This window comes from Haliotis asinina, chromosome 6 (assembly GCF_037392515.1).
Source record: "Haliotis asinina isolate JCU_RB_2024 chromosome 6, JCU_Hal_asi_v2, whole genome shotgun sequence".
In the NCBI taxonomy this organism is placed as follows: Eukaryota; Metazoa; Mollusca; class Gastropoda; order Lepetellida; family Haliotidae; genus Haliotis; species Haliotis asinina.
In genome coordinates this window covers 14,801,792-14,814,107 of record NC_090285.1, presented here as the reverse complement: position 1 = coordinate 14,814,107, position 12,316 = coordinate 14,801,792, and the positions used below count along the sequence as shown (strand labels likewise).

Sequence of the window (12,316 nt, the reverse complement as noted above, 5' to 3'; positions counted from 1 at the left end):
ATTTGATAACGACCTAAGAATGGTGAAAGGCATATATACTGTTAAATGAATATATAGAAGGTCATGAATTTTAGAGTGTAGAGTTGCATTTATGTCACTACGAATATAGTGACTGTATTATGCAATACATTTTGTTAATGTCAGGATTGTGTTATTTTACAGATATGAACACGATAACATAATAGTTATCTAATGCTTCAAAATATGGCGCTGTCGAGGACAGATATCGTTCTCATCTTTAACTTTGTCGTTCTGTGATAGTGAAGTGTACACTATCCCTCTCCGTTTGATTACTACTGTGGCTATGGGCATTCAGACTGACTTCAAAATATTTCGAGATGTAAAATCACTCACTCAAAATAATGTTTTATTGTCATTTCGTGAAAGAAACCCCATCCTATATTTTAAAAGTCATCCCTAGTCTGTGAAACTGAATATTGTCTTTCAACATAAAACAGTAACACATCCATTGGAAACTAAAACGCTGGTTCCATATGATCAGCGAAAACATACTTTGGTGGAATCATGTTGAAAACGATTTCTACATTTTTTCAGATATCATAAAGATCACCACATCAGTGAAATACTGTATAATGAGATCTGTGTGACTGCACTATAATCTGTAGAATTGTGCGCACGGTGCACGCCCATGACAATATTCTGCAGCAACAGCTTGTAATCTCGTCCGCCTCCTCGAAAAGGCAGTCTGCCATAGTCAGTGGAGGAAGACTGTACCGCGTAGCGGAGAGCGCCCGCCCGCCCGTCCGTCCTGTGTGAACGTGAACGTTAATCAATGAAGCCGAGTCTCGCTTCAGTGTAGTGATTGGCTTCGTATAGGTGAGCAAACTCTCACTGCAAGCCACACAGCGGATTTATTTCACAGTACAAAAATTGCGGCAGTGTTTCATCAGTCAGTGGAAGCAACGTGTTCGACACAGACATCATCCGGATGCTCTTTTAAGCAGCTGGAGCCAAGGTGCCGTTGTCTAAATGCTGCAATGGCATACAACATGCAAGGAGGAAATGGAACAGTATCTTTGGATTTTATACACAGTATTTCAGACAATGACACGGATCCGGAGAGACTGTTATCAAACGTTACCAAACATTTTTTTAGACCCAGAGAATTATCAAAACTACAACAAATTCAGAACGAGCTAGACCTTGTGACAATGCCAGTCGCCTTATCGACGGGAATAGTAACAAACATTCTGATAGTTTGTACATTTCTCATCACTCCCGTAGGGCGCCATCCATTAAGCATCTACCTAACCGCCGTTGGACTTGCTGACCTCACCTTTCTGCTATGTTCCATGATCCTGTGGATTTCAAGAAATGTGTTTGATATATACAACCACACCGGTATGTGTCAGCTCACAACATATGCCTTATTCTTGTCTACCTTTCTGGGAACCTGGTACCTTGTGTCTGCACATCTAGAACGATGTCTTTGGCAGTTTGGCCAACGTCGGAAGAAGAAGTGGTGTACGAAATTCCGCTCTAAATGTATCATTATTACAATTGCTATCTTCTCAATGGTTGCGTACCTGTATTTACTGTGGACGCACATCGTTACGAAAATCAGTCGAAGAGTGTCCATGTGTGCTCCCATGGTAGAAAGCATAAGAGATCTCGAAAGACTACGGAAAGTGGAGATAGTCTTTTCTGTGTTCATCCCAATGGTGCTAATAGTTCTCATGGACATTATTCTTCTCGTCAAATGTGCAGCAAATCGGTGCTTCGGTGAGAGCACAACTAAACCTGCACCGCGCTCGGTGAGGATGTCAACAAGAGTAAGTGCCGCTCTTGTTTCTAATGGTGTGGATTTGTCTTCGGAAAGTTCAGCAGCAACTTTGGTGTGTGTCATCTGTGGAGTAATGTACGTGGGACTTCTAATGCCTTCGGTGTACCTCCGAGCCAAGTTAAGTTTCACAAGTGCTCGGAGACCAATTGACTTTCAGCTTATGGGGCTGTTCGAACACCTTGCCAAACTCAATGCTGTATATAAATTCTTTTTGTATGTGTTATTTTTACGCAGTTTTCGCAAGGGTCTTGTGGCTCTTTTCACCTTGTGCTGTGTATCCAGGAGACGCAGGACCAGCAGTGACCACGGACGCTTGTGTGGATGTTGTGACAAGAGTCCAGGTGGCCAGGCTACAGATTTTGTGTAATCTTCAAATATCTTCTTCTATTTATCAGGTGAGACTGGATATGCCCAAAGAGACCAGCAGGTACCTTTCATCCTTCATTATATTATAAGGGAACCCGATACACCTTAATCACTTCGTATTTACAGAGTGACCTTTCCGCGTACCTGGTAATTTGACTGTATATACTCTCCGCTAAAGCCGACCATGAAATAAATTAATTGTCTTCGTGACATATAGTGTTTTTCTTCATTAGAACATGTCCTTTTGATATGAGCAGACTCAATATTGATGATATCGATCACTTCCCTATCTTCTCCAATGCAGCTGTATAACACGACGTTAATCTGCTTGTAACTCTGACTAGGTTGAGCGGTATGTTGTATAGGATATTATCTTACATGCATTTTGCACATTATTGGATGGCAGTAACATAAAAAAAGTAAGAATGATCCTGAGATTCAATCAACCTAAAGATAACATGCCGTGTGTTATCATTACACTGAGTATAATGCTAGATTAGTAGATTTTGACTGGAGGAAAATATTTTGACAAACCTAATTTCAGTATGTCAAGACTGATTCTAGTTGGTTTTCATATGTTATTGGTTAGTAGTTCTTGATCGGTCAGTGTTGGTTTAGAATGGTGGCGTGATAGGCGCCACCGATGCGATATTTTATAAACAAGGAGGATAACATCAGGTGTATTTACTGTTTTACATTTCCTTTATGTAAACCTAAAAAGATCACTTCCTTCAGAAATTCAAAGCTTCTCAAGGTTCCTAGACTTGTGCCGAGATAATTACAGAGCCTCCTCATGACATATTCACCGCAATACACAATACAATTCTCAGCCTCTTCCTTTCTAACTTTAGTTAAATCCTGGACATGCAAAACGTACCTTGCTAGTATATATGTGACACTGTAACTATCAGTTATCAATATGTGGAACTGGGTCTTCCGTGACTTTTACATGGATTTAAAACTGTATAATAATATTCACTGATTGAAAATTGAATTCACAATTATATTGATATCAGTTATTATATAATTAATGTAATTTTGTTAAGTGCGAGCGGTTTGTTGTTATTGTGTTTTTCATCTGTGGTTTCAGTGGACGCTTGTGATGCGAATGAACGACGTGTATCACGATTCAAGTGAGTGAGTGAGTGAGTTAATATTTAACGTCACATCGGCAATGTCTCAGCCAGATCGTGACGGGAACATAACATTGCAATGAAATATATGTGTATTATGAAAACCTGTCGACAAAGGACAGTAAAACAACTAGAATATCACAGAAAAGAATGTAAAACTAGTAAGTAAGTAAGTACCTAAAACAGTTTATCTATACAGGACAGTACAATATGAAAACAGACTATAGATTGCTAACAACTGAAGGTAGATCACCATACTACGGACCATGGGGACTTACAGTACCTTTGCTACCTGCATGGACCCTAGCTGGATTTACATCTTATCACGATTCAAAGTGGCGATACCGACCCCTTTTATATGTTGTATTGTCCTATTTGAATCCAGGTTTAGAATGCTACTTTTTAATTCCCGACACTGTGATATTCTATTCGATTTTGATGTCTTTCGTCAGGGTTTTTTCGTCAAATTTATGCCTATTTTCCTTTTCATTTATCATGAATTTAAAACTGGTTTAGTCACGACAAGGCTGAAACCCTCCCGCTGCGACTATAAAGTTTTAACCCACCCAACATACCAAGGATTATGACTTAGCCGGGTCGATTCGAACCCACGACCATTGGAAGTAACTAGACGTATCTCTATATTACCTATTACGGTTTAGCCTACACAGTGAGCTCAGACAGTGATAGTCTTTCGCAAACGTTGATAGCGTACTTAAGTATTTTTTACTCATATTCGTTTAGGTCTGCCCCGCCTTAGTGAGTATCACATACATAAAATGTAACAGGAGACAATGGACAGTGTACTGATATTGCAATATCTCCCGACTAATAGATCAGTAGTGGTTTTCTTTCCAAAGGGCAATTGCCACATCCAGCAATCGAGGCTGGCGCCTTTGAAACGACACCAGTTTCATCTCACTGGGTTGAATGAGTAGAAGTGCCCCCAGGGCCCTCGTCATGAATTAGTCCCTGATATATTAACATTTCAAACTGAAATCTGAAACAACCTATTTCAGTTATGTTGATGTTAATTGCTGTGCTGGAATATAGCTGACAACTAAGCATACAGTGAAGTCATATGCATTCAGAAATAAGATAAAATCCAGTATATGAACTTTCAGATACTGATCCTTGGATACTTCTGAAACAAGTGATTTTATAATATCTCATTTAAACCATTCATTTGATCAAAAGGATAATACCATGAAGCTATAACTGAGAAGTGTGTAAAACTAACGAACATAACATCAAATCCTTTCACACACTGATGACTCAATCATCTAATCATATGCTGAGACCTCTGAAATGTGTAAAAGCTCAAATATTTTGGAAGCTCAATGACCATCCGCCTGTAATTGCTCTTAAAGTCATAGTTGCTCTTCAGGCTGTACATAGCCTAATATATATGTTCACGAGGCAGTTATAATTACGAACTCAAGGACAGTCTGTGCTTTATTCCTCTCTCACTTATATTTAGGAGAGGAATCGTCGGGCATGATCCTTCTCGGTTCCTGAAAGGGTATATAAGTACCGAAACATTCAGATGAAGTTTAAATTTACCAAATGTAGTACTTTTGTCATGTTAATGCTGGCTAATGTTGACAACAATCCCCAGCTGCTGAAGTTTTGATATAAATCCAACTAAGGTCCATGGAGGTTGCCAAAGTACTTTACATCCCCATGGTCCCTTGTATAGTGAGTGAGTGTGTGAGTTTAGTTTAACGCCGCTCTCAGCAATATTCCAGCTATATGGCGGCAGTCTGTAAATAATCGACTCTGGACCATGCAATCCAGTGATTGCATGAGCATCGATCTGCGCAAGTCGGTACAGAAGACGTATAAACAAGTCAGCGAGCTTGACCACCCGATCTCGTTAGTTGCCTCTTATGACCAGCACAGTCGCCTTTCGTGGCAAGCATGGGTTGTTGAATCCCTATTCTACACCAGACCTTCACGGGTCCTTGAATGGTGACCAACCATCTGTTCCTAGTGGTCTTTGACCCGGTTGAATATTGAAATGTTATCGCGAGAATGATCTAGTGTTAGCGTACTAGTTTTAAATCTCGAGCTGTGATAATGTAATATTGCTGCTGTCCTTCGATGACAGATTTTTACGTTCTATTTTTCTTGATTTTTGATTTTAATACAGACAAGGGTTGAAGTATTGTAAAATTATTGTCCTCCTGAGAAGGTACGTAAGTCCCGAAACTTTCAAGTCAATGTAAACGTACCGGGCTTTTTGAACGTGGTATTCTTCTTGTTTTAAGTTTGCCTAACATTTCCTTCTGTCGCCAGCTTCTGACGGGGTGTAAATCCAACTAGAGACATTGCAGGTAGTAAAGGTACTGTAAGTCCCCATGGTCCCTAGTTTGGTGATCAACCTTCAGGTGTTGGCGATCTATAGTCTGTTTTTAGACTGTATTGTCCAAATAGTGATATTAGTTTTAACTTCCCACGCTTGTTTTAAATCTATTTGTGGTATTCTAGTTGTTTTACTGCCCTTTTACATGTTTTTATGATAACATATTCCATTTCAGTGTTAAATGTTCTCGTCACGATATGACAGAAATATAACCGATGTGACGTTACATAATAACTCACCCACTAACTTTAATACGGACAAAAATCGAATTGTTATCGTCACGATACGCTAACGATATTGCCGATGTGACGCTAAATATTGACTCACTCATTCACTCTGTCATCATCCGTCTCATTTCTACCAGGTGCTCAACTCTCACATATTCTCTGAATATTTTCACCTCAACGATTATCAATATTCTTTAATCAATTTTGAGTGTCTATCTATACTTTATCAATAGGTGGAGGAGTTAGGGAAATGAGGTCTGAGGTCATATGTGTTCAAATGGTATTTTCCGGTCTCTATTGAACCATTCAGAAATATTTAGTATGAAATATAGCATGATTAGTCTAGACTGGAGATGGTGCTTTATTGCTCTCCGTATCTTCGACATATGAAAATGACGATTTACTCTATTTACGTTTTAGGAAGCTCATCAATAAATAAATCAGGTTTGATAGTCAACATCATCGAATCCTTTAAAACTGACCCGGACCTATTGCCGATAATTTGGGAAAATATTGTTACCAAGGCCGATTATTCGACAGATTATGATACTTTCCTCTGTCTACGTTATACGTACAGTGAAACGTTCAAGAACTTTTATGGTAGACATGTGGAGAAATTCTCCAGATTTGATGCATCAGTAACAAAGATGATGTCCGACACATGCGCAATTCCCCATTGTGTTTTATAGCATACAAAACAATTTACTAGATTTAACATATGCGTCATGACTAGTGCCATCGGTGAAGCAGGATACGCTCACCTTTTCTCGAATCCGCTATCATCAAAGTATCATAGTGATGCATACACACATGCTTTGTCATCTTATCGCATGTCGAGAATCACTGGGTTGTCTGGTCCAAACACGATTTGTTTATAAACAACATCGTACAGCTGTAAAACTGCTGAAATAAATATATCCTCATGATATAGTCACAAGTGTACTTACAGAGATTTTTTTAATGAATTTGGAAATGGTTTTGTCGCGTCGACATATACGTACGTTATATTTACATTTGAAAGTATCTTATACTTACCCGGGAGTACTCTCAGTTACGATATACATGGCAGCATTTACAATGTACTGCTTTTACGTTTCCATACGTTTCTCTTTAAACTGTTTAAACCTAGTATTGTTGTTATTATGGTAATCATATGCTGAGACCTCTGAAATGTGTAAAAGCTCAAATATTTTGGAAGCTCAATGACCATCCGCCTGTAATTGCTCTTAAAGTCATAGTTGCTCTTCAGGCTGTACATAGCCTAATATATATGTTCACGAGGCAGTTATAATTACGAACTCAAGGACAGTCTGTGCTTTATTCCTCTCTCACTTATATTTAGGAGAGGAATCGTCGGGCATGATCCTTCTCGGTTCCTGAAAGGGTATGTAAGTACCGAAACATTCAGATGAAGTTTAAATTTACCAAATGTAGTACTTTTGTCATGTTAAAGTATCATAGTGATGCATACACACATGCTTTGTCATCTTATCGCATGTCGAGAATCACTGGGTTGTCTGGTCCAAACACGATTTGTTTATAAACAACATCGTACAGCTGTAAAACTGCTGAAATAAATATATCCTCATGATATAGTCACAAGTGTACTTACAGAGATTTTTTTTAATGAATTTGGAAATGGTTTTGTCGCGTCGACATATACGTACGTTATATTTACATTTGAAAGTATCTTATACTTACCCGGGAGTACTCTCAGTTACGATATACATGGCAGCATTTACAATGTACTGCTTTTACGTTTCCATACGTTTCTCTTTAAACTGTTTAAACCTAGTATTGTTGTTATTATGGTTTACACTTCATACAGTCCACAAGAGCTGAAGGGAGAGAGTAAAAACAGCTTGGGTCCATGCAGGTAGCAGATGGTCCTTAGTATGGTGATCCACCGTCAGTTCTTGGCGATCTATAGCCTGTTTTATATTGTATTGTCCAAAAAGTGCTATTACTTTTAACTTTCTAAGTTATTTTTAATTCTAGTGAGTGAGTGAGTTAATACGTAACGTCACATTGGCAATGGTTCACCCATACCGTGACGAGAACATTTAACACTGAAAAGGAACATATGCCTACTATAAAAACCTATCGACAAGGACAGTAAAAGAACTAGAATATCACAGTTATCATTGAAACTAGCGTGGAAAGTTAAAATTAATGTCACTATCTGGACAAAACAATATTAAAACAGGCTATAGATCTCCAACAACTGAAGGTAGATCACCAGACTAGGTACAGTTTTAATTCTAATTGTGATATTTTAGTTGTTTTACCGTCCTTCGTCGACAGGTTTTTATAATATACATATATTTATATTCCATTTCAATGCCAAACATGTTCTCGTCACGATATGGCTTGAATATTGCGGATTTGACGTAAAACATTAACTCACTCACAATGTTGTCTGCGTGGGAATAGAGAAACATTATTTCACATAAGGTTTTGTACAGAGAAATCACCCAAGGAGTCAAACTAACATTTTCTATACTATGGGCGGTGAGGTAGCCTCGTGGTTAAAGAGTTCGACCCGTGTTTCATTCCTCACATGGGCGCGATGTGTGAACTCCATTCCTGGTGTCCGCCGCCGTGATATAGCTGGAATATTGTTAAAAGTGGCATAAAACTTAACTCACGTTTTTACTGTGACATAACAGAATCACAGAATTACGGAAACTATTAGCAGCTATACAGTTTACAAACACGTTTTTGCTCAATGTCCCAGCATAATTCCTATGTCACTTGTGAGTCATGTGTATGTTTTGCGTGCAAAATATGTAATTAAATCGGAAAATACTGCGCCATAGTAACGTTGATCAAGGGATCAAGACAACATGCTTCCGTGACTAACCAGCACGGTGCCGTTTGTCTCATTATGTTATCAGCTGGCTGTATATGCAACTTCCATTATTCATTGGCAACGGTTGATATGAGGCAGATATAACAAACCGCCCTATCCCATGCCATATGACACCGTCATGCTTTGTGCTCCATATTCATCTATTTGGTGATTGCCAGGACAAGACCTAGAAATGACGTTGGATGGCGCATCTGTTGTCGCAGCTGTGCATGGAGGTGCTCGATGTTGCTGGGCGGTGGTGAAGCCTAGAGTTAAAAGGTTGTGCGATTCTCCACATGGGCACAATGTGTGAATCCCAGTGTCCCCGACGTGATATTGATGGAACATTACTACATAAGCAACGTAAAACAATACTTACTAACTCTGCGTGGTGGTGTGGATACAGCAGAAGCAAAGGTCGATGGTTTGATCTCCTCGTTTCGTCATACCAAATGATATTGCTTCATTTACCCCAGTTTGGGACCACCACAAAGAGATAAATTTCAGTATTTCAGGCTGGAAACGTGTCTGCGTTTGGTATCCAGGAGAAGTTTGTCTAATATTACTCTAGTGTTAACAAGCGTACATATACGTGTTGACAAGCGTGCATGTGGATGGACATTCACGTTCAAAGACAGATAAACACAGTAAGCTTCATTTCACCTGATCGCCATCGCCTGCTGGTGTAGCAGTTCTAAACAGCGCTGCAGTTGTGTCAAAGATAGATATAGACCTACCCTCTCATCCTGTGCCCCTGGCTGTTGTTGGTTGTTAGGTTTAACTTTCCACGCAAGTTTGTATTCTAATTGTGATATTCTAGTTGTTTTACTGTCTTTCGTAAGTACTTTAATTTATAATTTACATATATTCCACTTCAATGTCAAATATGTTCTCGTCATGATATGGCTTAAATATTGCGGATGTGACGTTAAAAATCAAGTCGATGAAGCGTCTCAGTGTCGACGTTGATTTTTGTTACATGCATAAATTCTGTTTCAGTGTCAAATTATGTTGTCACGTTATGGCTGCAATATTGCCGATGAGACTCACTCATGAACACGTGGAGACCCGACCATAGAATTGTCTTCAGTAACCTACGATTGTCGTAAGAGGCTTGTAGAGGGATCAAATGGTCTGGCTGACTTAGTTGACACGTGCCATTGTATCCCAGTTGCATATATCGATGTTCATGCATTTGATCATTGGTTTGTCTTTCGTTTACAAAATACCGTCATATAGCAGGAATACTGCTGAGATCGGTGTATAAGAACAAGCCAACCAATGTTATGTAGCCTAGAGTGCGATGTAAACCAACTGAAGTCTAACGTTTGTTAAACACCTACCAGCCGACCTTTCATCAATCGATTTCATTGACTTGGCCAAAGGTTTACTATGTGAGGGGAGGATAGAATTATGCCCAGAATGAAGGAGCTCCTGGCAAGGGATGGACGATCTGTAAATGGAGGAAGGAAGTCACAACGTTCTGTAAAATGTGTTCACAACATAGCTATATTCATGATCGGTACCACATTGAGTATAAGCTTGAATAGGTTCGCATGTCCTGTTGCAAAGTGAATTTTCTGCCAAGCGTTGAAGCGGCTGTCATCTTGCATGTATCCTCGCTGCAACAGTTAGTGCTGTGTTAATGTGATGCGATGCTCACCTCGAATCGGAAATGTCTGTTGGCGCTGGAACTACTAATTACGCCCGTCTTATATTTTCACTTAAGTATATTCTTTCATCCGCAGGGAGTGTGTCTTAATAAGCAATACATGAGAGTGTTGGTAAGAGTTGATAACATGTTTGTTAAAGCGAATGCCAGTTGCGTAGATCATGTCAGTCGCTGGATGATCTGGCCAAGACGCACCGACCACCGTCAGATTGCCTGAACATAAGGTCACATAAAAATATATACTTGTTTCTCATCACTTCTTCGTTTTTTTCTTAAAAAAAATATGGGGTAGGCCGACGGATGTTATTTTTACTTTTTTGTTTTATATCCCAACGCCCTTGATTCCTGTGGATATTTACAACTTGAAAACCATAAGCTTACAAGTGTGAAAAATCCATACACAATTTGAGAGTCAATGTTGCGTTAATTTTTTTCATGTGTACAAAATGTTGGTTCAATATTTGGGCGGGGCGTTAATGAGAAAGGCGAATATTTCTTTTTACAGTAACGAAATGCAAGGCATCTTCTGCAACGATTGTACGCAAATTCCAAAGAAAGGTATATATTTTCTGCATTTACTTTAGTCATAATCATTAGTCATGATCAAGGGGCGGCGTTCGATTTCTCCATGGGCTCGACGTGTTGTTATTGTAAGCTTAAAACCATACTCATGATCATCATGGTACAATTTACAACGAAGAAAAGCATGACATCTAAACCATAGATGTTGTCATATTTGCCTTCGTTTCCTTCTATCACTGTTACTAACGACTGAAGGGATGGCGTAAATCCAGCTTGGGCCTATGCAGGAAGCAAGTGTACCTAAGTCCCCATGGTCCCTAGTGTGGTGTTCTACCTTCAGTTGTTTGCAATCTATAGCCCATTTTCATATTGTATTGTTGTCAAAAGTTCAACTGTTTTATACCTAATTACTAATTTTACATTGTTCTCTGTGACATTCTAGTTAGTTACACTGTGTTCGTTGACAGTTTTTTACAATGTGCCATCAATTAATCTCTATTTTCGTAATTAATTTAATTGTTCTCGTCACGATACGGCTGAAATATTGCTCTCTCACTAACACTGTGTCCATTGACATCTCAAGGAAGATCGTTTAGACTGTTCAGACATCTATACCAAAGACAAAAACCTGTGTTTGAATCCTGTAAAATTAATGGGGTGAAAAGTCATAAAGATAATCACTTTCCATTATCTCCATTTTTTGAAAATAAAGAACATGAACCCAGTTTTGTACATAGGTCCCTCCATATTATATGAGGCATCGAAAAGGCATAATAGGTTTCTGCAATGCATAAATCACAGTTTGAATAGGTAATACCGTGAAGGTACAGACAAAAGGTCGTGTGGGCGTGATTGATAGCTATGAGCGAGGATGCCATATTTATTGCCCAAACGAGCCCTCAGTCACACCTTTAGGACCATAAAGCTTCCCGCAGTTGTAATACGTAGTCCGAGGGCCATTTCTATGACTTTCTAATGCAGCGGCTGTTGTCCATGGCTTAACCGTAAATTGGCAGTTAATGATTTTACATCAACCTCGGGACGTAAAGTGGAGATTCACAGGCCACCAGTATAACATTGTCGCGCACGATCAAGTGTGAAGTCTCCCGTTAGCATATGATTGGTTCCCATCAGAGTAGATGTAGTATTTCAATCACAAATTTGATCAAGTGACGCCAGGGATTTGTCCATAGTAGAATTAGCAGCTTCACTGAAATTAGCACTGTTTTTATTGTGTTCTTCACTTTACATTGGAAAGAGTTATCAAGAGTTGAACGTTTGTGAAAATGTCTCCATGTTTATTGAATGACCACTTCAACTCTAGTGAAAACTGGTCGAAGTTTATTAAATGACTGTTTCAGTTCTTGTGAAAACGA

The 12,316-nt window shown here is 39.1% G+C and overlaps 1 protein-coding gene across 1 annotated transcript; it reads left to right on the top strand.

Annotated features, from left to right (window-relative positions):
• Positions 1–803: 803 nt before the first annotated feature.
• LOC137286876 (uncharacterized) lies at positions 804–2,376 on the top strand. The gene has a single exon (XM_067818890.1). It carries the CDS (start codon positions 999–1,001, stop codon positions 2,169–2,171), a length of 1,173 nt encoding a protein of 390 aa, XP_067674991.1. The 5' UTR covers positions 804–998; the 3' UTR covers positions 2,172–2,376.
• The last annotated feature ends 9,940 nt before the right edge of the window (positions 2,377–12,316 follow it).